This window comes from Poecilia reticulata, chromosome 23 (genome assembly GCF_904066995.2).
Source record: "Poecilia reticulata chromosome 23, P_reticulata-male-v2, whole genome shotgun sequence".
Classification (NCBI taxonomy): Eukaryota; Metazoa; Chordata; class Actinopteri; order Cyprinodontiformes; family Poeciliidae; genus Poecilia; species Poecilia reticulata.
Genome location: NC_088852.1, coordinates 3,026,789 through 3,053,126, shown reverse-complemented (window position 1 = coordinate 3,053,126; position 26,338 = coordinate 3,026,789). Strand labels below are relative to the sequence as shown.

Sequence of the window (26,338 nt, the reverse complement as noted above, 5' to 3'; positions counted from 1 at the left end):
AAACTATGTAGTTCAGTAAACCTCAACAGAATCCAACAAACTAGAGTTTTAGTATATTTTACAACAGACTAGAGTAAACTACAATGAAGTTTAATACCCTACTAAAAATGTGGTAAGCCGTAATTTAGTTTAAATTACAAAACTGCATTATAAAGTTTAAAAAACAGCAGTACATTTCAGACAACTAAATCATAAATCAGCAAACCACAGTAGAATTTTAAAATCACACTGCAGTATGTATTTGGTGAAGTTCTTTAGACCATTGTACATTTTAGTAAACTACAAAGCAGTTTGGTGTGTTACAGTAAATTATATTAAATCACAAATGTGTCCTGAAAACTACAAGAAAGTTAAATAAACTGTAACTTTTCATAAACTACAAAGGATTCTATTGAAAACTATTGCATAGTAAACTACAACGTACTTCTTTCAACTGCGTTAAATTTGAGTACATTGCAAAAGAATCCAAAAAACTATAGTGATGTCACTAAAACTGTAGAAAATTTGTGACAGCTGTAGCAGAATGCAACTATTTACATTTCATTTTATAATAATTGATTTCAGTAAACTACAGCATGGAACAGTAAGCTAGTTAATTTCAGTAAATGTTAATAAATCATAATTGAGTTCATTAATACTATGGTGCAATTCAGTAAATTGCAATTAACATTTTTAAACTACAGCAAATTTGAATAAACTACAGAAAAGTAAGCTACTATCTTTAATGCACTGCAGAAGCAGTAATTCCAATAAATGACAGTGACGTTCAGGGACAGAACAGTAGATTTCAGTTAACTAAAGCAGAATTAAATAAACTACGTAGTAAATCAGAACTGATTTCAGTGAACTACAGAGTAGATCAGTAAACTACAGCAGAATGATGGCCCTCAGAGGTCAGCATCTCAGCATCCTGTCGGCCATCTTGTAGTGGGAGGACAGATTGATGCGGTGAGCTCCTTTTTTGTATTTTTTCCTGATTTCATTGATCTTATAAATGCTTATTGGGATAAACTCTTTATAAACCAACACAGGGTGTGTTTCTGGGATGGTATGAATCGCGCAGTGAAGAGAAACGGTGCGAAAAGAAGCTTTAAAACCAGCAGTTGGTTGGTTTTTGTTGTTGTTTTGAGGGAACTAGCCGACGGAGCCGCAGGAGGCCTCCACTTCAATTACAGAGACAAAAACACAGTTTTCTCCCGCTCTTATCTCTTTCCTGTAGTCTCCCTGTTGGAGCACAGTGAAACCGACCGTATTTCTGGGAATAATTGCCTAAAAATGTTTTGACGGTTCAGTTGTGGCTGGGTAGCTATGTAGCTAACTGCTAGCTGTCATGCTAACAACCTAGCGTTTTCTATGGATTTAGCTACAAGCTAATGGCGGCTAGCTGCAGCTTTGAGCATCGTTTAAAACGTATCAATTGACGCGGTAAAACTGATTTTATACACACCAAACTAACAAACGAGACGAGTCGTTGTTATTTATTCATGCGTTTTAACTTGTAAACTGATTATTGTGGTGCTAGCATTAGCCCACATCGCTTAGCTTCTTGCTACACATCCAGGCTTATAAACCGACCGAATCGCTTTCATAACTTATACTGGAGGACTATAATCAGGTTGTTTTGCAAACTGTCGTTCAAAGGAATTAAAATTTAATTTGAAGTAAGTCTGCATTTAGCTTTTTTAGTTTCTGTAGATACTTGATGTTTAACCAGCTGTGGTAAACAAAAGGAAAAAGCGGCGATCGACGGAGCAACAAGGATTAGTATTTCATCTGCTTTATGGCTCCTTTTGTGTTTAAATATGTAAACCGGGAGAATGTGTTGAAAAAACGGCGTAATGTTTGTGCAGGTTAGACTGATCATCACATTTAGATGAGCTTTGACCAAATCTGACATTAAAACATCCCATAACATCTTCAGGTGCAAGTGGAAAACTGAAAATCGATCCTGAATCATCAGGAACCTTTTCGACATGTGAGATTACTTTGAGAGATTTGAAGTTATGAAGTTCTGTGTTTCTACAAGCCAGCATGTGAACACAAGCTCTGGATGTGTGTGTGTTCATCTACAACAGAAGAATTTGGGATAAGTAGATCAACAACGAGAAATTTAGCATTAAATGTTTAAAGAAGTTGGCTAAAGAGTAAAAAATATATTGTTGCATCCACATTATTGAAGCAGGAATGTATCAAACATTTTGTCAGTTACAGTTTTCTTGTATGAATGATAAAGGTCTGATCTTTTGGACTAAAAGGTTTTCATATTAATCAGTTTGTACTAACTGTTTAAGTAAATTTTCTGCCTTCCACACATAACATGGAACGGTTTGGAGATTATGATGTAAACTCTGGATAAACGGCTTTGTTCATTTTTCAGAAGAAGTCCTGAACTGAACCTAAACTTACCTCAAGAAACCACGTGTCCTGCTTCCCAGATCACCAAATAAATACTCAACTGCAGTTAGATATAACGATGGAGTCACATTACCACGTTCCCAGGATCAGTGCTGATCTTTTTGATCATTTTCTCAAGAGATTTGATCGATTGGCTGCTGCTGCTTTTGTCTGCATCCATCTCTGATCTAACCTGGTGATTCTCCAGAGTCAGTCATGCAGGTAGAGCTCTGCAGAAACTAAACCAGCTCTTAAAAAGTTACATTTCAGAAGCTTTAACTGCTTCTTTTTTTTTTTACCAAAGTAATTAAATTATTACCTGCTTCTCACCTAGAAAATAATAAAACTGGGGCAGGATGATACGCCTGAGAAACTTGTCATGATATAACAGTTTCATATCAGTCAATCAATAATTATTGATTTTTAATTATGTCAAACTGGTGGAGTGACACTTCCTGTTTTTTTTATTTTTAAGCAGTTATGAGGTGAAACCTTAAACTGCTGCTGCACCAGTTACCCAGCAGGTTGTTGCTAGGCAACCAAAGAGTGAGCGAGTCAGTTGATGACACCAATCTAGCCTAGCTAGCCACGAGAGGTTGAGCGGCTAAAGTCTTTCTTCTGCCTACATCTCCCAGAATGCTGTGCTGTTCTGGATTGGAGTTCAGTGAATATTCTATATATTGAATATTCCATCAGCTGTATTACCTATTGATATTGATCAGGGGTTGATTGTGATATGTATAGTTATTGATTTCATTTTCCTTATTGCCCTGGTAGAAATACAGTTGCACATCTGACTGCAGTAAATAGTTCATGCAGAATTTTTCCACAGAGAAACGAAGCTTTACTCAGCAGAGAGACGTTCATTTTGTTCCTGAGTTCTGGGAAGAGAAAAATAAATCCCAGTCTGCATTATTCCACATACTAATCGGATCAGAACATTTGACAGTGCGAGTCTCTCTGCGGGGAACCTTGAAGAAATGTGACTGGCCTGTTCTGTCGTGAATCAGATGTGACCAGTCGTTTGGAGCCCGGTTTCCTGCGTTCTGACCGTCTCTGATCGCTCCTCAGGTGACACGCGGAATGTTTGGTGCTACCAGGAAGAAGTTCATGGAGGGGGGGATCGAGAGCGAGTACGCTTCGGACGACTCCAGCCTCTACTACAACCACACGTCCATGTTCGCTCCTCACCGGGCCGACAAAGACGTAAGTTTCTGTTCTGCTTCTCAGCTTCAACGCTGAAGCACCCAGTTAGCATGAGTTACACACCGAAAGTTCAATGCTCCATTCTAGCTGTTGTAGCTCTTTGCACCGTAGTTGTTTAGTGATGAACTTGTTTTTGTTCTCGTTTTCAGATGCTGTCGTCTTCCTCCTCATCCAGTCAGCTGTCGCAGCTGGGAGCCAGTTTATACGCCCCACAGAGTAAGATCAACACTCAGATCAGTTCGGCCTCCAGTGAGGCAGCCTAAGCGTCATTGCTGAAGGTTTTATGGTTTTCTTTAAAGCGCTGCCTCAGCGCGGACATGTCACCCCGGCCTCAGCTGATCATCATGAATCTCTCCAACCTCTTTGCTCTGCTTGGCTCAGATTAGCATAAAACCTTTTAGTTTTATTCTCCGAGTTAAACACAGAAGCTCCATCTTGTGTGTTTCCGTCTCTCCCCGCGGCTGCAGGCGCTCTGGGTTTCCCCATCCGTGGGATCAACAGCAGCGCGGCGCCGCAGCTCAGTCGAAGCTCGCTGACCCAACCCGCCGGCCAGCTCTCCAATCACACCAGTACTCCCAACTCCGGCCCGCTGCACACGCCCTCGTCGCCCAACAGGTGTTAGTTTTTACTGTCGTGATTTGGTTTTTCTGTGTTTTAGTTGTTCTGTTGTTTAGAAAACAGCCTGAACTTTTAAAATGTTGAACTTGTTGTTACAGTGAATTTATGGTTTTAATTTGGTTTCATGGTGGAGTAGAAACAGAAATTAAAGTTTATTATTATTTGTTTTTCTTTTCTTATTAAAAATTAACCTAAATATGCGTTTATTTACGTCTTTCATTGTAGTTCTAATATTACATAAAAAAATACTTAAGTGGTTAAATGGAAAAATCTGCAGAAAATACAAATTTTATTCAAAAATAATCCCTCGTTTTTCTATTATTATAAAAATGCAGATGCTGGAATAATAAACACAGAATCTTTAACTGTAGTTTAAACCTCATGATGATGTTTGGTTTGATGGATTTTTCCCTGTGCAGGGCCTCCATCATGCCCTTAACCAGCAGCCGCAGCGTTCTGAACCACAACCAGCAGGTGGGCGGTCCCACGGGGCAGACGGGCGGAGGAGAGCGAGGCGGCGGCGGCGGCGCGGGGCGGAGCGGCACCATGGGGAGTCCCAGCAGGTCGTCTCCCAGCATCATCGGCATGCCCAAGCAGCAGCAGGCGCGGTTCTCCTTCAACAGGTTCTCCTGACGCCATCATGATCTGAAATCCTCTCTGTTTGTCTGGACTGTTTCTCTAGAGACGTTACGACATTTTGTTTTCAGCTGATCTGTAGAAACTCACTGAACCAAAGCTGGTCACTTTAAACTGACTAAAGCGTAAGTCGAGCGTAAAATCCTTTGTAGGTTTTTAATGTGCTGCGATTCTGACGTCTTTATTTGTTCAATTAATGATTCATTTATTGTTGAAGTGATAAAAATCAATTGATTTTTGGTTGTTTTTTCTTTTATTTTCTCCTGTTGGCAGAAGGTTTGGACACCACTGATCTAACTGAACTTCTGCTTATTATTAATGTAATTTGAGCACAAAATGCTGAAAACCTGATTGTAGTTGTTATAAAACTTTGTGTTTTAGGAAACACTTCAAAACATTTTCCTGTCTGCAGATCATCTTCTGCTTCTTATCGTCTTTTACTCCCTTTCCTACTGGCTGATTAATTATTTTTCTTTAAGTTCACCTTTTTTTTCTTTTATCTAAAAGGAATCCAGGCTTCAACATGAGCAACTCCTTAACCAGCAACATTTTCAATGGCACAGGTACAAAAAGTGGATTATATTATATTTCAGTGTCAGGAATAAAAGTCAAAGTTGGTAGAAACGGCGTTTGAAGCCAGTTTTTTGTCTCTGCTCCTCCAGACGGCAGTGAGAATGTGACGGGGTTGGATCTGTCCGACTTCCCGGCGTTGGCGGACCGGAGCCGGAGAGACGGGAGTTCAAACCCGACCCCGCAGCTGAACCCGCTGGCCGGCCGGGCGCCCTACGGTAACACACAGACGATACAGAACATCCGTACGAGCATGCAGCTTTTTATTTCACTACTGTCAAATGACCTTTCCTGATTTCATTTGTGTTTTCATCTTCCTGTAATTATTACATAAACGTAAAATCTGAATTGCATTTAATATTTATTGTTTTGATGCTGTTCATGGGTTGTTTTATATTCAAACAGATGCTTGAAATCATTGAATTTCTGTATAAAGTCCTTGAAAGTGCTTGATTTTAAACTGCACAGTTTTGTAAAGTGAAATGTAACATTTGAAAAAAGTTATTTACAATTTAAATCAGATATTTACATGCAGTAATAAATGACAGATTGTTCTTCTCACTGTTTGAAGTTAAATCAGACTAAACTTTCCTCATTAGTGATTATAACTATTAGTTTACTTTGTCTCTGCTGTTGAATGTTTAATAATGTCACAAGACGTTATTAATGACAGTAATAAATGATGTATAATTAAATCTTTTTCAGTTAATTTATTTGATGCTGGAAAAGTTAGAAAAGTGAATTTTTCTGTGTGAAAAGTGAACGAACCCTGCATATAGTTATGGATCAGGCTCTGTTTTTTATTCTTCCCAGTTGGCATGGTAACCAAGCCATCCAGTGAACAGTCGCAGGACTTTTCGATCCATAATGAAGATTTCCCAGCTCTCCCCGGTCCAAACTACCAAACTAAAGATCCCAGCAGCAGCAGCGACGACAAAACGGTCTGAACTCTGCAGTTAGGATGAGCTCAAGATTCCCAGCTGCTTCCTTTCTGAGTTTTTGCTCTCTGCCGTTTCCGAGCAGAACCTGAACTCGTCGGGAAAGGCGTCTTCGAGCGTCGACGGTCCCAAGTTCCCCGGCGATAAAAGCTCGGCTCCGAGCAACAACAACCAGCAGAAGAAAGGCATCCAGGTTCTTCCCGATGGTAAGAAACTCCTCATTCCTCCCCACCGAGCCGCTGCTGCAGTCCGTCTCCTCATTAACGCTGCGTCTCAGGCCGAGTGACCAACATTCCCGTCGGCATGGTAACGGACCAGTTCGGAATGATCGGCTTGTTGACGTTCATCCGGGCGGCAGAGACGGATCCCGGCATGGTTCACCTAGCGCTGGGCTCAGACCTCACCACACTGGGCCTGAACCTCAACTCACCTGAGTAAGACGAGCTCACACACACACACACACACACACACTAAATTGAAACTTCTGGTGTGACAGTAGGTGTGTGTGTGTGTTTCTGTCAGGAATCTGTATCCTAAGTTTGCGTCTCCGTGGGCGTCGGCGCCGTGTCGGCCGCAGGACATCGGTGAGTTTCCGTGACAACAAATCTGTGATTATTGTATAAATGTGCTCAAATTAAAACTGGAAATATTTAACTAACACTTTGTTCATTCAGCATCTTTAGTCCTTTATTAGCACGTTTTAGTTTTCTTGTAGCGTTTTTACAGAATCGGTTCTGAAACCATTCTTTGGCTCGTCTCTGCAGACTTTCACGTCCCGTCAGAGTATCTAACCAACATCCACATAAGGGACAAGGTACGCAGCAAAACAACTCTTATTCATTGTTTAAAACCCGTCAAAATGTCTTAGATTTGTATAACCTGCATCTTTATGACCGGTTTCCTTCTGTTTGCAGTTAGCAGCCATCAAGTTGTCTCGGTACGGTGAAGATCTGCTGTTTTATCTCTACTACATGAACGGAGGAGACCTACTCCAGCTGCTGGCTGCAGTAGAACTGTAAGGCCGCCGTCCTCTGCTGGGATCCCGGTCGGCCCACACGCTGTGAACTGACCCGCATGTCTGCCTTTCTGTGTCCAGTTTTAACCGGGACTGGCGGTATCATAAAGAGGAGCGGGTTTGGATAACGCGGGCGCCTGGGATGGAGCCCACGTTAAAGACCAACGCCTACGAAAGAGGGACCTACTACTTCTTCGATTGTCTCAACTGGAGGAAGGTTGCCAAGGTGAACCAATAATGAGGCTTAAAGTCGTTCATATGTACTTCCAGGTTACCTGCAGTAAACTGGGTTTGTTTTTAAAACTGGAGTAATTTCACTTTACGGTTACACAACATTCATTTTATTAGTTTATCATCTTAGTCTGCAAAAATCTGGCTGAATATTTTATAACACTAACTCTTAATGACTATATAACATTTGAGATAATATTTTACTATGCCAGTAACTTATATACTGTAACTAACCTAATTTTGGTTAAAAATGTCCCCAGATTTCCTGTTTAAGCGCTCCAGGAGCGTTACCATGTAAGCTAAAAAGTTAGCTAGGCTAACCTTAGAACACTAGTTCCGCTAACGCTAAAGCGCTACACCAGGGTCCCCAAACCTTTTCATGTGAGGGCCACATAACTTTTCCCTTCTCTGCTGGGGGCCGGAGTCAGTTTGTAACAGAAAAAGTGACGATTGCAGAAGTGCCTAAATGTAAAAAAATTATTGTTTTCCAGAAAGCACAATCAAATAACTCTCTCTGGGTTCTTCACATAACAAAATTCACAAAATAAATAATAATACTAACATGTGCTAAATGAAAATGGGCGCCTCGTTCTTCTTCTTTAGATTTCAATGGCAGCTTGCATCCATTATTTCCATTATTGTTGCACTACTGCCATCTACTGGATCCTAATATCTATACCTCAAATTCTCATAAAGATCTCAGAATTATTAAAAAAATGACAAATCTTCTTTTTCCACTCAATGCTATTTAACTGATCAACAACATTCTCAAATTTCAATTCCCTATTAAAACCTAATTCCGTTTTAATGGCCATTTTTTTTCCTTTATTTCCAATTTTGACTTCCAATGATTCACTTCCTGCTACAGAGCCCCCTGGTGGTTGAAGAAAGATCCACATATAAGCCACATGGTTCAAAGCTTAGGAAAAAAGTAGCGGCTTATAGTCCGGAAAATACGGTATATGAAAAAAAATCTAAATGCTCTCTGGTTTTGTTCAGAGGGCCGGACCAAATGTGGAGGCGGGCCGGATCCGGCCCGCGGGCCGTAGTTTGGGGACCACTGTGCTACACCAAGATGGTATTTAGTGGAACCAAATGCTAAAACACTAAACTGTTTAAAAGACTTCCACCCTAGAGCACCAATTTTGATGTTATAATTTAAATATCCTATAACAAACTGAAAGTTTGCAAAACTGCCAAGAAAACTGGCACTTTAGACTTTGTCCAGAAAAATGATTTTAGGGGAAGCTAAGTGGCTAAATGTTCTCAAAGATAGTAAAAATGATAAAGCATTAAACAAATGTATTCCATAATTATTAAACATTATTGTAAATGACGCGTTTCCAATCATTTTGACCACTCAAAACGCTTTACACTAGGGGTGGGCAACTCCAGGCCTGGAGGGCCTCCTGCAACTTTTAGATGTGTTTCAACTTCAACACACCTGAGTCAAACAATGAGGTCGTTAGCAGAGAACCTGACTGCACTGAAGAGGTGATTCAGGTGTGTTGGACCAGGGAGACATTAGGAGCTGCAGGACACCCGACCAGGAGGGCAATGGCTGAATGTGAACAGTCACATTCACCCAAACGCTCACATATTTATACACCGATATCGGTGGCAGATCGGGGTTAAGTGCCCCATCGACACGTGGCAGGAGGAAGCTGGAATCAAACCGACAACCTTCCGATCACAAGACAACTACTCTTCCCACACAGCCACAGTTGCTCCCAACCATAATTAGCCATAATTACCCTTTATGTGTCCTTTATGGATTTGAATCAGAAAACTGAAGATGAAAATCTGCGACATCCAGCTGATCAAACTGAAGATTTGTAGTTCAGCCTTTTACCGTTTCAGATCAACACGAGTTCATCTGTCATGACTAAACCTGTCATAATAAGCAATAGATCAATTAATAATTTAAAATGAGCTCCATAATTTCCATTTGCATGTTTACCGGTTAAAGACATGCTGCCCTTTCAGATCGCTGCAGACGTTTGTCACACAGTACAAAGTAATTAGTTTGCAGGGTTTTGTTTTTGTAAAAATGCTGACTGGCAGTTTGGCCTGATTTTTTTGTTCTGAGTTTGTTGATTAATATTTTTGAAGGGCAATTTTCTTCGAAATCCCTTTTTGTTTTGCATAAATTAGATATTTGCCTTTTAGAGGGTGAATATGCATTTTATTTGTGTTTCTCATTATATTCATCGAAAATGTTTTAAAAACATCATCACATGAATTTCTGGGACAGTTTCTGGTTCATTAGCAGCATAAAGTGTTTAATCTTTAACTCTGGCTCAGAGTGAAGTGAGTGAATCTCACTGCAGCGTTTGATTCCTTGTTTTCAGGAGTTTCATCTTGAATATGACAAACTAGAAGAGCGACCTCATGTTCCCTCCACTTTCAACTACAATCCTGCCCAGCAGGCCTTCTGATTGGCTCTCCCTCCTTCCTGACTGCCTGCCATTGGCCCTCCTGGCTCATCAGTCCCGCCCCTGGAGGTTTTCCCTCCTCCGCCACTCACATGAATCTGGCCTGTAAGGACTCAGGACGATGCCCACCTCTCTGACAGACTTCATCATTTGACCTTTTTCTCTTTTACGTTTGTCTTTTACCTCATTTCTGTTTTTGTTTTATTCCCGCTTCTTCTCCATGACTTGTTTTGGTCTGATGAGTGAAACAGACAGAGCTGGTAACAACTGTCCATCTGGTCGACTCACACACTGACTGTTGTTTTCTAAAGAAGCTTTTATGGAGAAACAGGTTTTAACAGAGAAAACTGGGTTTACTCGCCCGTCAGGATGGAGAATTTTTCACTCTGTGGTGCAGAAGAAGCTGAAAAGATTTTTCGTTTTTACCAGAATTACAGATCAGGACACACATCACCACTCAGTGGGCAATCAGGAGACAAAATGCAATGTACATTGTAGCACTATTTCATAATAAAAGAGAAAATATATATATTTTTTCTGTTTTCTTGATGTTATGTAGAGAACTCAGAAGCGCCACTTTAACTGGAACGGGTTGGTTTGTGTTTCCTGAAGCATTTATTTTTATTTTTTCGCAAACTCACTTATTTACATCAAAACGACGTTTTGTTTTTTATTGTCAACAAATCACAACCAAAAAACTAACATTTAAAACTCCTGTGGTTTAAAAACAGTAAAGTCTTCATGCAGGTGTGTAGTTTTAAACAAACCTTCGTTTTTTTTTTTAAAAGGTTTTATTTAAATAGCAGGTTTTAAAAAAACAACCTAAGATGTTTGAAACAGAAACAATCAATAAAACTAACAAGAAGTTCAATTTAATATAAATAAAAATATTGATCATGAAGATTTTTTTTTCCTTTTTCAAAGGAGAAAATAAAAAATAAATAAATTTATAGTTAAATGTTGGAAAAAAATAAACACATCCACTTGTTTGTAACTATTTAAAGGCTCTAGATTCTGATTTGGGCAAAATAATTTAATCAATTTCTCATAAAAAGCCATCAAAATCCTTTACTTTTCTCTAAAAATCTGACCACTAACAACAATTTTCATATAATCAGATGTTTCTGCAGGAGTTGGCTGAAGCTAGCAGCCGTTTTGTAGCATTATTGAACATTTTGTTTATCTGATATAAAAACAGCCAAAGAAATGTCAGACAGTAAAAACCTGCTCTGATTTTACTGTTAAACAAGCTTAGAGTTGTTTTTAAATGTTTATAACATTTATCTTTAAATGAGACAGACATCAGCTTCTCATTACCCGTTACTGGAGGCTCTAATGTCTCTTCTGGATGTTTTCCTGTTTCCTAACATCGTTTGGTTTTTATGATAAAATGTACCAAAAATCATCAGAATCGTCTGGAAGTTTGTCAGAAATAAAAGCTGCTTAAAAGCCTGATTTTAGAGAATATTTTAAACTTGTTCCAAGTGTGATTTTGTGCATTTGTTGACAGTAAAAGAACAGCGTTAAACCTCTTACCTCTGTTTACCTATAAAGGAAGATTTTAGCTCAGATTGTTCTGGGCTGAAATGGAAACGGCAGCGTCTCTTCAGGTCACACTCAGCTCTGACCTTTACTTTCACTTTTCTTCTATTTTATCCAAACATCCATGTTTGTTTTTCCATTCCTCTTTGTTTTTATTCCCCTGCTACATTCGTCCTCTTCCCCCCCCCAGAAGCTACTCTGACTTTTTGGTTTTCTTGCTGAAATCTTCATGATTGTGTTTTCCTGGTTTGGGACCATTGCATCTGAAGGAAGCGTGTCATTTTTACCTTTTAGAGCAGCTTTTCAGAGGTGCTAATTGAGGCGGATTTATTGTTGTTGGAGTCGGAGCAGCTGCTTTTCCACCTGCCGTCCTGCTCAGCTAATTTACAGCTGGCTGTAATTAGTGGATGGAGACAAAAACCCAACTCAGACTGTCTGCAAGAAAACCAAACCAAACTCCTTCATTTTTTATTTTTTTACTTTACATTCAGTTCCCTTAAACTCCCTCCAGGAGGCGCCACTGTGCCCTGCGTGTGTATTCTGAATATATATTCATGACACCAAGGCAGCAGAACGACAGAAAGAGAAATTGACCCCCAAACAAGGAGACCCGGCCTCTGAATGATGCAATATGAGACTTCCTGTTATGTCGGTCGCCATGACGACAGCTTGGTCATGCCACAAGCAACAAGCCAAGGACACGCCCACAGACCCATGTGACCTGTCTGAGGAGATTTGATTGGAGGACTTAGCCGTTGGCTGTTTTATCAAATATGGCAGCTAGTGTTTTAATAGGAAAAAAAAAAAAAAGAATAAAATAAATATTCTGGTAATGAAACTGAACGCCGAGTCCAGACTGATTCTTTCTGGTTGTTTACTCACAACCGTAACGTTAGATTTGTTCGTTAGTTGGAATTTTGTGTCAGTTTTCCGACATTTTCAGTTTTTTTTCTTTTGGTCATCCATCAACCGTTTGGGTTTATTTTGGGTTTGTTTCCTCAAGATGAAGAGGGAAATAGTTTTTTCTAACATTTCATTTGTTTCTTTCAGTTTTCCGTTTAAATAACATCAGATTTAGCTCTGATGTTTTAAACGGGTTTGGTAGTTCTCCTGACTTCACAATTATCTGTGAGATTTTATTTGAACTTTTGCTGCTTTTTCATTCAGTTTCAGTCCAGGAACCAATAAATCTATATATCTTGAGCCACTTTACTCTGGTATAATTCAGGCTCTTATTTTGAAGAGATGAATAAATGTTGTCAGCTTTTACAGTCCTAGGAGCCATATCTACCTCAAGTCCAGCTAAATAATACTTTAGATCTGCAAATGTTACAAGATTTTATATTTTTCAGGAATTTATTTTATTTATTTTTGGAGAAATCGACTTTATTGCTCTTTTTAGGTTTTAAAATAAAGAAAAACCTTAATTTTTATCACTTGTGTAAGTTTTAAGTAGAAAATACTTTCACCCCATTTTTATAACAAGAAATAATATATCACAGTGTGATTCTGTCATGGAATATCAATTTATTACATTAAAAACTTAAACCATCTTTTTTTAATTAAAGTTATATTTAAAACATTAGCTGATCCTTCATCATGGTGTCTAATTTCTGCTCCAGCTCATTCTGGGGAACTACAGGCGTCTCCATGGTGATAACGGCTCTGAATGTTTGTTTGTTTGTTTGTTTTTACAGTGTCCTAACTTTAAAATCAGTTATTTTCTCTTTCAGTGGGTCAGGATTAATTGATGACAGCTCGTCTATCAGCTCCATTTGTAATTTTTAAATATTTCCTGCAGGACAGTGTTTGTCCACAGGAGGGCAGCATAACCCTAACGAAATATAAACGAGCAGGAAATCAGATGCTCTGGAAAAGGTTTGTTTAGGACACTTTATTATTGTGTTTATTTGAAAACTTTATGAAGTTTTTGATAGTAGAACTCATCTTGACTGAATACATGAAGGTCCAAGTTGAATCAACAAGATTTCTTTTCAGTTAATTGACTGATTTACTGCAGAATAATGTTGGTGAGTTAAGAAGGAGCCTTGATGGATTTCTATTATCAACGATTTAAACCTAAAAACGGATTTAAAACTAAATTTACATTTTTGCTATTTTTGAATAAAACTAAATCTCTCACCCTCTGCAGTTTCATGTCGCCACCTGTAGAGGTCCTCATTTATCTTTGTCGGCTTCCCCAGCGGCTGCCCAGTGTTTCCAGTCAGATCACCTCTTCAGGTTCCTGTCTGGACTCTGAGGTTTACGTCCTCTGGCTCAGAGAGCGAGTGATGATCTCAGAGTGTGAGGATTAAATATTTAACGTAGCAGACTTTACAGCAGCTGTTAAATTCAATCTGAGACCAACCAGTCGAACGTGGCGGATTTAATCAACTGTGAAAACGAGATGTTGAGTTCTGATCTTTTATTTTAAATCTAACTTGTTCATCCAACACGTGACGATGTAAAAATAATTTGCCTGTACAGAAGTTATGCAACCAACAAACCGATCTAAAAAAAAAAAAGTGTAGCAATGTGAGAGTGGGCGAATGAAGCAAATTAAAACTTCACTTCAGTTAATTAGCTCATTTCTTTTTTTTTATTGAAGCAACAACAGACATTAGCTCACGCAGAGTGAGTCAGTTTCCCCTGCAGAGAAACAAGACATCCATCTTTAGATGCTCGAATCGTTTCTTCTGTCTTAAATATTTTCACTAGTTGCTGACGTCCATCCCTGACAGCAGCTTTCATCCCTTCATCTCCAAACAAAAAGCTGTTTCTATGAGAGATCTCATTCTCTAGGTCATGATCCACGTAAGAAACCAACGAGCACACAGCTAGCTTTGGGTTAGCAAGGCTGGATAATCCCAAAAATACCCCAAAGGCTCCACCAAACTCCCACAGTCCCATCAGAAACAGTAAAGATCTAGTCCACTGATCCTCAACCAGACGAAGGAATCAAGTCTCCTCATCAGCATCATAACAATCAGTTTAAATCAAAACGTCATTCAGTACGAGTTCAAGATTGGAACTGAAGAGAAACGATCTACAGTCAGCATCCAGCTTCAGTTATTGCAGCTGTAAACTAGAGATTAGGCCTGAAAACCGGATCTAAACCTTCAGAGCCACATAAAGACTGTTACAAAGTTGGCCTTCTATTACCTGAAGAACATCCCTAGTATTACAGGACTAATATCTCAGCAAGATCTAGAGAAATTCATCCATGAGTTTATCTTTAGTCGCATTGATTGCTGCAACAGTGTCTTCACAGGTTTCCAGATCGCTGCTGCTGGAGTTCTGGCTAAAACCAGGAGGATAGCGCATAGCATCGATCATCATTTTGATGAAGACTTAACAAAATGTAATGTTTGTTTCATAATTGTACTATATTTTTATGGTGTAAAGCTCTTTAACTGCCTTGTTACTGAAATATGTTGTTGTTAAACTTGACTTGTAAAGACACTTCAGCATCGCAGCGCCACCACTGCAGAGCTTGTTTATTATTGGCAAGAACTGAGATAAAGACTTTTAGACAAAAAAGGCAACGAGAGGAGCCAAGAAAAACCTCTGGCACAGATGTGGGAGGAAGTTTGATGACTTTTATTTCCTCTGATGAATCCTCCTGGTGATTTTTGAACCTCTGGAGAACCAAACGAGGGGTTTCCTTCAGCTCCCAACAAAAACTTTGCTGCTTTTCTTCAACTTCTTCAAACAATCCAGGTGGAGCTTCCTGTTGAGAAAGTGTCCAAGTAAGTAAATATTTAACATTTATAGCACTTTTCACAAGTCAGAAACTGCAAAACTAAAACAGTGTACATGTGTCATAAAACCAAAATAAAACTAATTAAAAGCCAATTCGAACAAATGTGTCCAACTCCCCACATGAAAAACTAAAATGGGTCAAATATCAATGAACAAAAGAAATAAATGATGGAAATATCTAAAATCTGACAAATTTTGTAATAAAATCTTAAATTATTTTATGTAATTTATGAAAAAAAGTAAACTTTTGACCCTGATTTGTACATCATTAAAAAGCGGAGGTGAAAGGAAGCTGAAAAGTCTCCATCCTGCAGCCTGAAACTATCAAACTGCTGCAGCACTCTGACAGCTCCAGGCTGCAGCGTCGCCTCCATCTTGGGGGATTTTTTCCAGCCTGTCAGTTGCTGTTGATGAAGGGATTTCCAGCCAAATGTTTCCTCTGCTCCAGCCATGCTTGCTTCTGTTTTTCCTGAACAGAAGGAGCAAATATTGTGCAGCTCACACCCAGTTCCACTTTAAGCCGAGGTCCCTGGTTTGAATTGTCTGATGGTTCTGCTGTGCACCGACATGTGGGCCCGGTTCTCCCGCTCCGATTCCCGTTATTATTTCTAATCTTTTGATCTCTAGAGATGATGATAATCCCGCCACATGCCTCCCTGATTACCGCCGCCGTGGATTGACTCGGCTGTTCCGGGCTTTTTGCAGAGACGACACCAGCAGAGGCTGCTAAGGTGATCCAGGCGGTTCTGTTCGGACCCTGCAGATTTCTGTTTACAATCACTGAGATCAAACGGTTCCAGGGCGGCCAAGTCCTTCCTGCAACTTTTAGAGGCGTCCTAAACGTTTCCTCCTGATCTGATGAATGTCTCATCAACGGCTGGAAAAATGTGAAAATGACATCTTGAAAAAGTTCAATGTATGAAACTCATTTGTTGTCATTTTGATGATTCTGGCTTACAGATCAAAAAACCACAAATTCAGAGTCTCAGATAATAAGAATATGACATCAGATCAATAAAAATATATATCTTAGCCAAAATGTCAGGCTTCTGAAAAATGTGTTTATGTGTCAATCAATTAAGAAATGTAATCAGATTAATCACAATTAGCTTGTTTTTATAAAAAGTTTGAAAAAATGTTTTGTTTCAAACCAAACATCTCCGTTTTCCAAGTTTACATATTCAAGAAGATTTAAAAAGTCATTTAATCCATGTAATTTAGAAATATTAACTATAAATTGGATAATTTATTGTTGCAATAAGTAATTCATGTTCCAACTCCAGTTTCTGTTCAGGGTTGCCTTTACCCTGGTTATTAGTGAATGTTTTCCTTCCACTTAACTTTCTATGAACATGCGATGACTTTTTCATAATATTTTAATTTTCTGGGATTAAAAATTGAGAGTTTTCAGTCTCTTTTAGCCTGAATTGTTGAAATAAACACCTGAAATATTTCTGAAATGGACAGAAAATCTAGCACGTTTTCATGAGTCTAAGTTTTGAGACGATTCTGAGTCTCTCTCAGCTGGACAGAGCTGCTCCAGGTCCAAATGTTCACCCGGCAGTCGTTACAAACCGAAGGTGACTCAGACAGAAGAGCCTCGCCCAGAGCAATCTTTTTATTTCTTTACACCCTCAGGTCTCCTCGGAGCCGGCTGGAAGGACCGGAAATCGATCGGATCTCAGTCGGCTCATTGATCATTGGGTCCGTGAGGAACATTTTAGGTGGCTGTTTGCATCTCAAACTGCACACACAGGGAAACCCACAGGAAATAAAACCCAGGCAGACAAACTTTCATCAATAAACAGAATAATTAAAATAAATTAAATGAAGAAAATATAACTAATCATCTCCGTGGTTTAGTTTAATGTTTTCAAAAGTAACATTGTAATGCTGTTAGGAAATACTCTGTCACACCTAAATGTTTGAAGGCATCAAACTAACTCTGTTAGTTAAATACAAAATGAAGTTTTCAAATGATGATTTCATTTGTGGCTGCACAGTGGCACAGTTGGCAGAGCTGTTGTCTTGCAGCAAGAAGGTTCTGGGTTCGATTCCCGGCCTGGGGTCTTTCTGCATGGAGTCTCCATGTTCTCCCTGTGCATGTGTGGGTTTCCTCCCACAGTTCAAAAACATGTCAGGTTAATTGGCCTCTCTAAATTGTCCCTAGGTGTGAGAGTGTGTGTGCATGGTTGTTTGTCCTGTGTGTCTCTGTGTTGCCCTGCGACAGACTGTTGACCTGTCCAGGTGACCCCACCTCTCACCTGGAACGTTAGCTGGAGATGGGCACCAGCAACCCTCCCGACCCCACTGAGGGACAAGGGTGAAAGAAAATGGATGGATGGATGGATGGATGGATGGATTTCATTTGTTGAAGGAGAAAAAAGTCCAAACCAACCTGGAAGTATGAACAGTGATCACTCACCTGATGTGAGGTCATGAATTAAACCTCTTCTTGAGTTCAACAGAGTTCAGTTTCACCAGATTTTTACCTTATTACCTGTTAAATCAGTGAAATCCTTTTTAGTAGAACATGTTGCAAAGTATTCCTATTTTAAAACAACAAAATCAAATTCAAAAGTACTTCATTAATCCCAGAGGAAAATTAAATGCAGCCTATTTTCATATTTGTTACAATAGTGTAGTTTATAGCGCCACCTGCTGACAACACCTTCTAAACATGGTTTACAAAAAGATCGTTTTTCACCTCAGGTTTTGACTAGAAGTAGATCACATTTGTTTTCTCTCAATAAACTAAGCAACAACATCTTTATTCATGGCTCATCACAGCCTTCCCTTATGAAGAACGAGGTGTAAAAGTGTCCAGTGTGTTTCTGAGCGAGGCTGATGTGCTCTTCCTCCGCTAAGAGGCTTATCTCATGCAGCTTGTAACAGTGAGAGAACAACAAGCAGCCAGCGGCGTAATAAAACTCAGATCTGGATTGAATCATCAGGCTGCTGGAGCGAGCGAACATCACTACAACAGGAGAGAGAGAAAGGTGAAACCATAGAAACTGTCACACTGCTGCACCATGTGACCAGGAGTGTCAACACCTGAACCTGTGAGAAGGTCAAGCTCAGACATGAGCTGCTGGCAGCAGAGTCTTCACCAGGGAAAGCTTTGCAAAAGTTATTCTTCCTCTTTAAAAAATCCCACATCAGTCACATAACAACAACTAGCTTCCATGTATTTGGATTTAATGTGACTTATCTGCACAAAGTCGAGCAAAATAGTGAAGAGGAAATAAATTAGTTGTTTTCTGTTTCTTTTGCTATAGAAATAACTCTTAAAAGTGTGGCATGCATTGTTGAATTTAGGCAAAAAGTGGAATTATGGTCTCATCAGAGCAGAGCAAGGCGATAAAACGATGGGGTGTCCAAAGTCGGTCCTCGAGGGCCAACATCCTGCATGTTTCAGTTCTCTCCCTATTGGTAGCAACAACCTTCTCAGCAAGTCAATGTTCTCCTTAGGCCTTCTAACGAGCCATCATTTGATGCAGGTGTGCTTAACCACGGAGTGAACTAAAACATGCAGGATGCCAGCCCTGTGTCAATGTGTTGAGGATTTGCCAAAGCAAAGATAATCTATGAAGCTAATCATGTTTTCTTCTGTAGCTGGCCTGAAGACGTTAATGTTTTAATGGTCACCGTGGTCAACACATTGCATTAATGTTCAGTAAGTGTGACAGAAAAGTAAAACAAGAAAAGTAAAACAAGAATTAATTAAACACGTTATTAAAAATTCCGTTTTTTAAATCGTCCCTCAAACGCACCTTCATAGATGCAGTAGCACAAACGCAGAAGTAACGGGTAGAGAAAGTTTACCGGGACTGGCATATTTCGGCAACAAATACTTAAAACAGCCGGTTTTTATTTATTTATTTTTTATCGGGACCAGAAAGACGGTTTGAAAATGCTTCAGTTTTCACTACAAACAGGAGGAACTACAGCTCAAACTGCAGCAGCTAACTGCTAATGCTAAGTAAGTTGGCTTTTCCCCGGATGTTTGTTTGTTGTGTTCAGGATGTTCAGGTTTGATAGTTTGGGTTGTTACTAGTTTTGGCTTTCAAGACTGTAGCTAAATGTCTGCTTATTTATTTAAATCATGTCAGTTTCGGTCCAACATACTTGTACATTGGCGTCTGTTTTGTAGTCTCATGTTAGTTAAATGAACTAATACAACTTCCCCCAGGCCTTCACAATAAAAGCTTAAGGTAAATTAAGTTCTTGTTAGACATTAAACAGCGTATTTGTGTTTTAGTGTTGGTTGCAGTATATATAATACAGAAATCAATCTGTGTGGTTAATATGAATGTAAGTTGTTCTTGCGTTGTTGCTCAGAAACATTCTTATTGCTTATTATCACTTTAAACAAAAATCTACCAATGATTTAGGTCTGAACTATGTTCTTGAATATGTAGACTGTGTCAGTATCTTGTGTTAAAATTTTCTCAGACGGGGAAAAAATATTAATATAGATTTTGTCCTCCAATATGGCGAACAGGAAGTTTGGGAAATCAGACTATTTCAGCTTAAAAGCACTTATTTCTGTCCTTGATAAATGAGCGAAATCTTTATTAAAACCTAATATTTTTTTATTCTCCTTCATACATTAGTTGATTTGGTGACTTTAAAATTTATAAAGAAGCATCCGGTGAATTAAGATTTCGTTGAACAAATGTTAAAAGTTGTAAGTTTGAGAAAATATAAAAGTAAAACATTTTTCTATGTTGTCGTCAGAGCGTTTTTGTAACGTTTTTGAAGCAAACAGAGTGAACGTGAGCCGGAGAGAGAGGACGGGGATGGGAGGAGGGCAGATTATGGAAATCTCAGTAAATAGATGCAACAGAAAATGGAGAGATAGATGGTGAGGGGGTGAAGGATGGAGGGAGAGTAAATAAAACGGACTGAGTCTGAAAGCAGCCGCTGATTAAACTCAGGCTGTGGGCAGCAGCCGCTTCTCCTTCTCATCTTCCTCCTTCCCTCCGCTTTCAGCCTCCCATCCCCGCTTCCTCCTCTCCATGCCGGCGGAGGTCTCCGCGGGGCTGCCATGGCGAAGATCCGGGTGTCGTACGAGTATTCCGAGGCTGAGGACAAGAGCATCCGGCTGGGTTTGTTCCTGATCGCCTGCGGGATCCTCAGCCTCTTCATCCTGGGCTTCTGCTGGCTCAGTCCGACGCTGCAGAGCCTGCAAAGCAAGCCGGCCAACTGCACGGTGAGCCCGGCGGCGAGCTGCGCTGCGCTGCGCTCCGGTGGGGTCAGAACCGCGGACCGAACCCGCACCGAGCTGAAATTATACCGGTTAAAGCGATTAATCGCGCTGCAGGTTATTTATGTTACTAATACAGTTTTAGTTTTGAATAAACTTTTTTGGTAGATTAAAAAATGCACTTGGAACTAAAATATATTTGGTACTTTTTTTAGTCATCTGGTCCAGTAAGAGTTTGATTTAGCGTGTTAATTATATTTGGGAGCCCTTAACGGTGCCGTATGCATCTATTTGCATTAATTTTACGATGTTATAGATGCAGACTCTGAAGCTTGGTCGATAACCCATAAAACAGTAGATTTAAATGTGTTTTATTGTGGTTTACTTTGGGGATAACTTCATGGTGCCCAGAAAGGAAAGCCATGAATGATTTAGAACTGCACCACACAGTTTGTATTGGCAGTCATTTCCATTTTTTATTATTTATGTTCACAGTTATGTTTTTGCCAGTCACATATTTTACAAATTGTATTGATCCTTTTTGAAGTTTCCAGTTTTATCTAACAACTTTGAGTTTTAACATGCTGTGCATTCACAGCTGATAATCCATTTAATTGTTGGAAGTGGGTTATTCTCCTCTGCTCTCTGACACCAGCAGGGTCAGATGTGGTTGTTTGTGAAAGTCCCAGTAGATGGGACATTTCTGAAACGGTCAGTCCCGACCATCTGGTACCGGCAATGCATCACATTCAGTCACTTAAACCCCATTTGTTCTGATGTTCGGTTTGAACTTCAGGAAATCAGCTTCACCTTGTCCACATGTCTTGAGGACTACCTAATAAAGTCTCTGCTAACAGAGTGAAACATTTCAGGTTTAAATACAATAATTTGTAGTTAAATTGGTGAAAAACATGGGAACAAAAAAAAAAGTTGGGTCATAAAACTGAACTTAACCAGCAAAATAACCTGCAGCTGCAGAATTATTCATATCAACACAAAGATGGGAGTTAGAACTGCATTTATGTCTGCTGAAAAATTACTGATGCATTTCACTGGAGGCTTTATTTTGCTTACTTGGTGTTCATTAAAACTGCAGTATGTAACTTTTACCAAAAAAAATGTTTTTTGCATATTTGTTAAAACTGTTGCCAAGTCATGATATGAGAGATAATCTGTGAAAAGATCGATTGCCTCCACCTTCGAAACAACCAATCAGAGCCAGGAGGCGGAGCTTAGTGCTGTCAATTATCCTCGTGTGCTTGCAGCTACATGTTCCAATTGCAGAAGCAACTTATTGTTACTGGAAAACAATTTCATCAATGGCTATGCTAAGTAGTCTTAGCATTCAGAACAGACTCTGCTAGCTGCAGCATAGCAGAGATCTAGGGGTGCTAAACGGAGGGTGATTGACAATGCTAAGCCCCGCCTTCTGGCTGTGATTGGTTGTTTTCGTTTAGCACTGAGACAGCAGAGGAGCTTGATTTTATTTTTTACTTCACTGATTATTTGTCTCTTGGATTCAACAAATATGTAATTTTAATAATGGATAAAAACATCAGCTTTAATATGACCAGTATGTGTAATACTGTTTAGATTCCAACCTGTTTGTAATGTCCAGTTAATTCCTTTAACGGTGAAGAAGGCTGTAGTGATCAGATGTTGCTCAGTGTTGATCAAGATGATGCAAAGTGAAGGTGATCAGTGGAATATGATTGATCTGATCTGACAAGATCTATAACGCTGAGCTGTCACTCATCATCCAGGGAAGCTTGGTGCGTCACAGCCTCACTGACTGCACAGTTTAATTACACTCCATTAATTTTAGTCCAATTAGTTTAATGATAGATTAATAGTTTGTATCAAATTCGGCTCAAATCAGTTTAATTTACTATACTACTGTCCATTCACAGGGAGTTTTACGCCTAATTACAGTAAATATTATATTAAAGTATAATCATCTGGAGACGCCTTGACTGAACTGAATCATTGACTCTGCAGAAATGTAGTCCTCCTGCAATCCAGTTGCTACAGAAGTGCTCTATAAACTAAGTCTATTTAAAACCGTCTCATAAAAACTAAGAAACTGCAGATCTGATTCTAAATGGTGTAATTATCTGCCATTTTAGCACTACAGAGTTTGGTTACGTGTCAGAAAAACACACGTTAGTCAACTACTGAAGTTTATCTAGTTTTTCTACATAAAGAAACTTCAGCACACTTTTGTTGTTTGAGGAGAAAGTGTTACACCAGCTGCTGAGTGAACCCTGCTCTAATTAAAGTGCTGGATAAGAAAATACAATATTCTCAAAATCAAGTTTTGTTTAAGTGTGTGACTACTGGCTTTGGGTTGTTGCAAATTTTTTAAAATTCTGCAATGGAAATCTGGACTTGCATAACTTTGGCTAGGTTCACACATCAGGTGTCAAGGTTCAATTCCAGTTTATTGCTGAAATCTGACAAATTTTTCTGTCTGATTTTGACCATATTTAATTATACAAACTTCTTTGCAAACCTTTTACATCCCCAAACGTTGACGTCACGCAGCAGCTCGTTGTTTCTAGAGCTAATATTGGACGCCACAGTTTATGGATCGATTTGAAGGTTGTTGAGAAATGAGAGCCGACCGTATTGTCGCAAAATCATAAGAAGACAAAGACTTTCTTCAGACGTTGTTTATGTCCGAATTTATCGCGTCTGGCTTCTTCTGGTGCCGAAATATTACGCTTGACTCGCATCAATGACATAAAAGTTGGATAAAATGAGACGTGATCACTCAGACTGCAGATGATTTGAAAACTATTGGATACACATAAAATTTAATACCACAGACGAAAGTGGCACAAATATGATTTTTTTTTTTTGTGGTGAAAGATCAGACAGTCACTGAAAAAGTCAAATATAAAATGGGGGGGAAATTTTTATCTGCGTCGCATTTTCCTGCTGTGTGGACGCAGCTTTGTGGCCTATAGACTTGAAATCAAGAAATATAATAATGACAACTTTACATTATATTAGACAGTATTTAGCTGCTTGTTTCTGTCGTCTTTTTACAGTTTTGCTTTAATTCCATGAACATTTTATTGTCATTGTCTTGATTTATTTCTCATTGGTTTCCATAGAAACAGTAATTGCTACACGCTGTGTTTACAGTGGTTAGCAACTCTTTTAATCTTCATCACGTTTGTGGAAGATTATACTTTGAAGTATCATGTGTTCACAAATTGGACAAAAGCCAAAAGTATACTTAAGTGTTTGCTGCCTGATGTTTGCGTATGATTGGAGAGCTCAGCTCTCGGTGCAGCCATCCGTTTTGGCAGCAGCAAGTCAAACAACCTGATTAAAGCAGACGGACTCTTTTTGGTGAAGTGCTGTGGTTCCCTGACAACTGACTGAAAACAGAGAAATGTTTCACAAGCTGCTTAACACAACCAGCCATGTTGAGCATCAGGATTAGTGTTTTTGTAGAGGAAAACATTTTTTTTTCTTTTAATGAAGATTCAAGACCATGGCTGTGAACACACTTGTCTGTGTTTTCTCACCACTACTTTAAGTTAAAGATGGCGACTTGATTTCCAGACTCGGACACAAGTCATAAAAACAGTATTTTCAAACTTGACTTGGACTTGGACTTCAAAGACTTTAGGTTTTACTCAACCACTAGAGACTTAAGATGTAATGTAGGCATTGAACTATAAAGACTAAGTTTTACTCTGACAGTAGATCTCAAGGACTAGGAATGGAAATCTACCAACCTTTAAGACTAAAGACTAGGTTTGAATTGGCCTTGGACTCAAAAGACTTTAAGTTTTGGATTAGATTCAAGAGTTGATTTAGACGAACGTTCTAAAGACTAAAGATTTTGCATCGGCCTAAGCTGTAAAATCTCAAACTTTGGCTTAGACTCAGGTTTTGAAGAAGCCAGACTTGGCTGTAAAGAAGAGACAAAGTCTTTATATCATTGAGTGATAAACAAAACTCTAGTGTTGTTAAAGGATCTAACTTGTTTTTCATCATCAGAAGCACCAGGATGGATTTATTTTGATGGATTTTTCTGTCTATGCTAAGAAGCTTCTGTTACTGGCCACTAATAAATGTAAAGTCTTGTATTAGTAAGAGGTCGGTTCTGTACCAGGAGACCAACATGACCTTTAGTGTTGACAATTAAATGTATTTTTTTTAAAAATAGTCAAACAGTCAGCCTCAGACAGATGTTTTGTTTCTGTTTTAGTCATTTTAATCTTTTCGGTTGTCGATGAAAAGTGGATTTGTGCAGCTCTTTAGGCTGTGGCATTTCAAAGCCTTTGGGAATATATGCATGAAATGAATTACAGGCTTCCAGCGCCTGCACTTTATGCTGTGTGCTGCAGATGATGAATTTATTCAGATGATTTATTCGGCTGTTAGCTTATTGCATCATCTTGGACTGATGCTCATGCGTCATTTGGAGGGTTTTTCCCTGAGTTGTGCAGGTTCTGGTCATGCGGTAGAGCGCTCTTCCAATGTGCCATTAGTGAATCTGTGACATAATAAATCATAACTCAGAAAACTTGAGTTTACTGCAGCTCTTTGGCCTGTTGAGTGAAAACCGTCTGACTTTTATAGAAGCAGATTAGATCGATGGCGTCGTCTCCGTGTGTTGTTTGTTCATCCGTCTTGTCGTTTCAGTCCGCTAATGAGAGGTCATCACTCCTGTAGCAGAGTCCACTCCTCTCTCATCTTTTGCACAAACTTCTACTGTGGATTAGTTATTTCCAGTTTTCTTGTCTTCTCTAGTTTCCATGACAGAGTGTGAATCTTCTTTGTAAAATGTCGTTGGTTTTGGTCCTGTTACAAACTGTCCTGTATTGATTGGTAGATAAAGTCTAAAGAAGGTTAATTGCTGCGTCAAAGTCCAGTGGTGAATGTCAGCAGTGACAAAAGACACTTGCATGCATCTCAGATGTTGCACTGGATATGATAAGACGGCATTATATTTCTGGCAACAGACCCAGGATGTTACAGGGTACTTCTCTGGAACTTTCAGAAATTTCAAGGCATTAATTAAAGCTTCCTATCCTTGAAAATACAAAGTGATTTCCCAGAACTAAACATATTCATTTTGTTTTTGGTGAAGACGGTAAATGATTGGTGCTTCTGCTGATCATCCATCTTGTTTTGCAGGTGGTGTCTGTGCTGCGTCCTGAGGAGATGTTTGAGTGTGTTTTTACGTGCGGAGCCGACTGTAAGGGAACGTCGCTGTATCCCTGCTTGCAGATCTTTGTCAACAACTCCGAGTCCAACTCCGTGGCGCTGCTGCACTTCGACGAGCAGCAGCTGGTCCTCAATCCAAAGGTAAACACCTCTGGGTCTCTGAGATCCAGCAAATATTAGAGCGGCATCGACCTGTAACACAACTTTACTATCGGCAAGCATGAGTGACCTTTGTTGAAGCTGTTGGGGGAAAGTTTAGTTTTCAACAGCTGGATTAATCCTGAGTAAGAGAAGCTGGGTAACTAATCATGGCTTCGTCTTTCACTTTGTGATTTCATTGTTTTTTTTATTTAAACTTTTCGGGTTTTTGTTTAGAGTTTTCTTCGCTCTGATACAGTTTAGGAAAAGTTCTCAAGTAGATTTTTCTCATCTCTGGACTGATGTCTTTTATGTTTAGGGGTTTTGTTTGGTACTAGAAACTTTTATTGACAATTACCAGACAGGAAATGTTAGCAGGAGGAGATGTTAACATGAATATTTAAATTTGTATCATTTTGTATCTGTACACCAACCTGCAAATTGGCCTGAGGAG

The 26,338-nt window shown here is 39.3% G+C and overlaps 2 protein-coding genes across 6 annotated transcripts in view; both read left to right on the top strand.

The window, feature by feature from the left end:
* Window positions 1–840: 840 nt before the first annotated feature.
* On the top strand, window positions 841–10,570 carry LOC103459348 (CCR4-NOT transcription complex subunit 2). Of its 3 annotated transcripts, none has more exons than XM_008400853.3 (15): window positions 841–948; window positions 3,466–3,600; window positions 3,750–3,816; window positions 4,068–4,215; window positions 4,638–4,841; window positions 5,362–5,417; window positions 5,517–5,669; window positions 6,238–6,365; window positions 6,448–6,568; window positions 6,640–6,796; window positions 6,885–6,946; window positions 7,127–7,176; window positions 7,277–7,377; window positions 7,459–7,603; window positions 9,960–10,570. In XM_008400853.3, the coding sequence occupies exons 2-15, from the start codon at window positions 3,478–3,480 to the stop codon at window positions 10,044–10,046; spliced, it is 1,602 nt and encodes a 533-aa protein (XP_008399075.2). In that variant the 5' UTR covers window positions 841–948; window positions 3,466–3,477; the 3' UTR covers window positions 10,047–10,570. The 3 variants fall into 3 exon arrangements, with proteins under 3 accessions (XP_008399075.2, XP_008399074.2, XP_008399076.2); XM_008400852.3 differs by lacking the exon at window positions 841–948 and adding an exon at window positions 2,246–2,616; XM_008400854.3 differs by lacking the exon at window positions 841–948 and adding an exon at window positions 2,251–2,616 and having other exon boundaries at window positions 5,517–5,642.
* An 8,350-nt stretch (window positions 10,571–18,920) lies between these two features.
* LOC103459347 (calcium-activated potassium channel subunit beta-4) overlaps window positions 18,921–26,338 on the top strand; it is a 28,654-nt gene continuing 21,236 nt past the window's right edge. Inside the window, exons 1-3 of one of the 3 annotated variants that reach the window (XM_008400847.3) lie at window positions 18,921–19,023; window positions 20,343–20,562; window positions 25,717–25,887. In XM_008400847.3, the coding sequence (XP_008399069.1) occupies window positions 20,398–20,562; window positions 25,717–25,887 (336 nt within the window). In that variant the 5' untranslated portion in view covers window positions 18,921–19,023; window positions 20,343–20,397. Of the gene's footprint in view, window positions 19,024–19,047; window positions 19,330–20,342; window positions 20,563–25,716; window positions 25,888–26,338 lie in introns of those variants that run through there. The other 2 variants (XM_008400846.3, XM_008400851.3) reach the window with 2 other exon arrangements.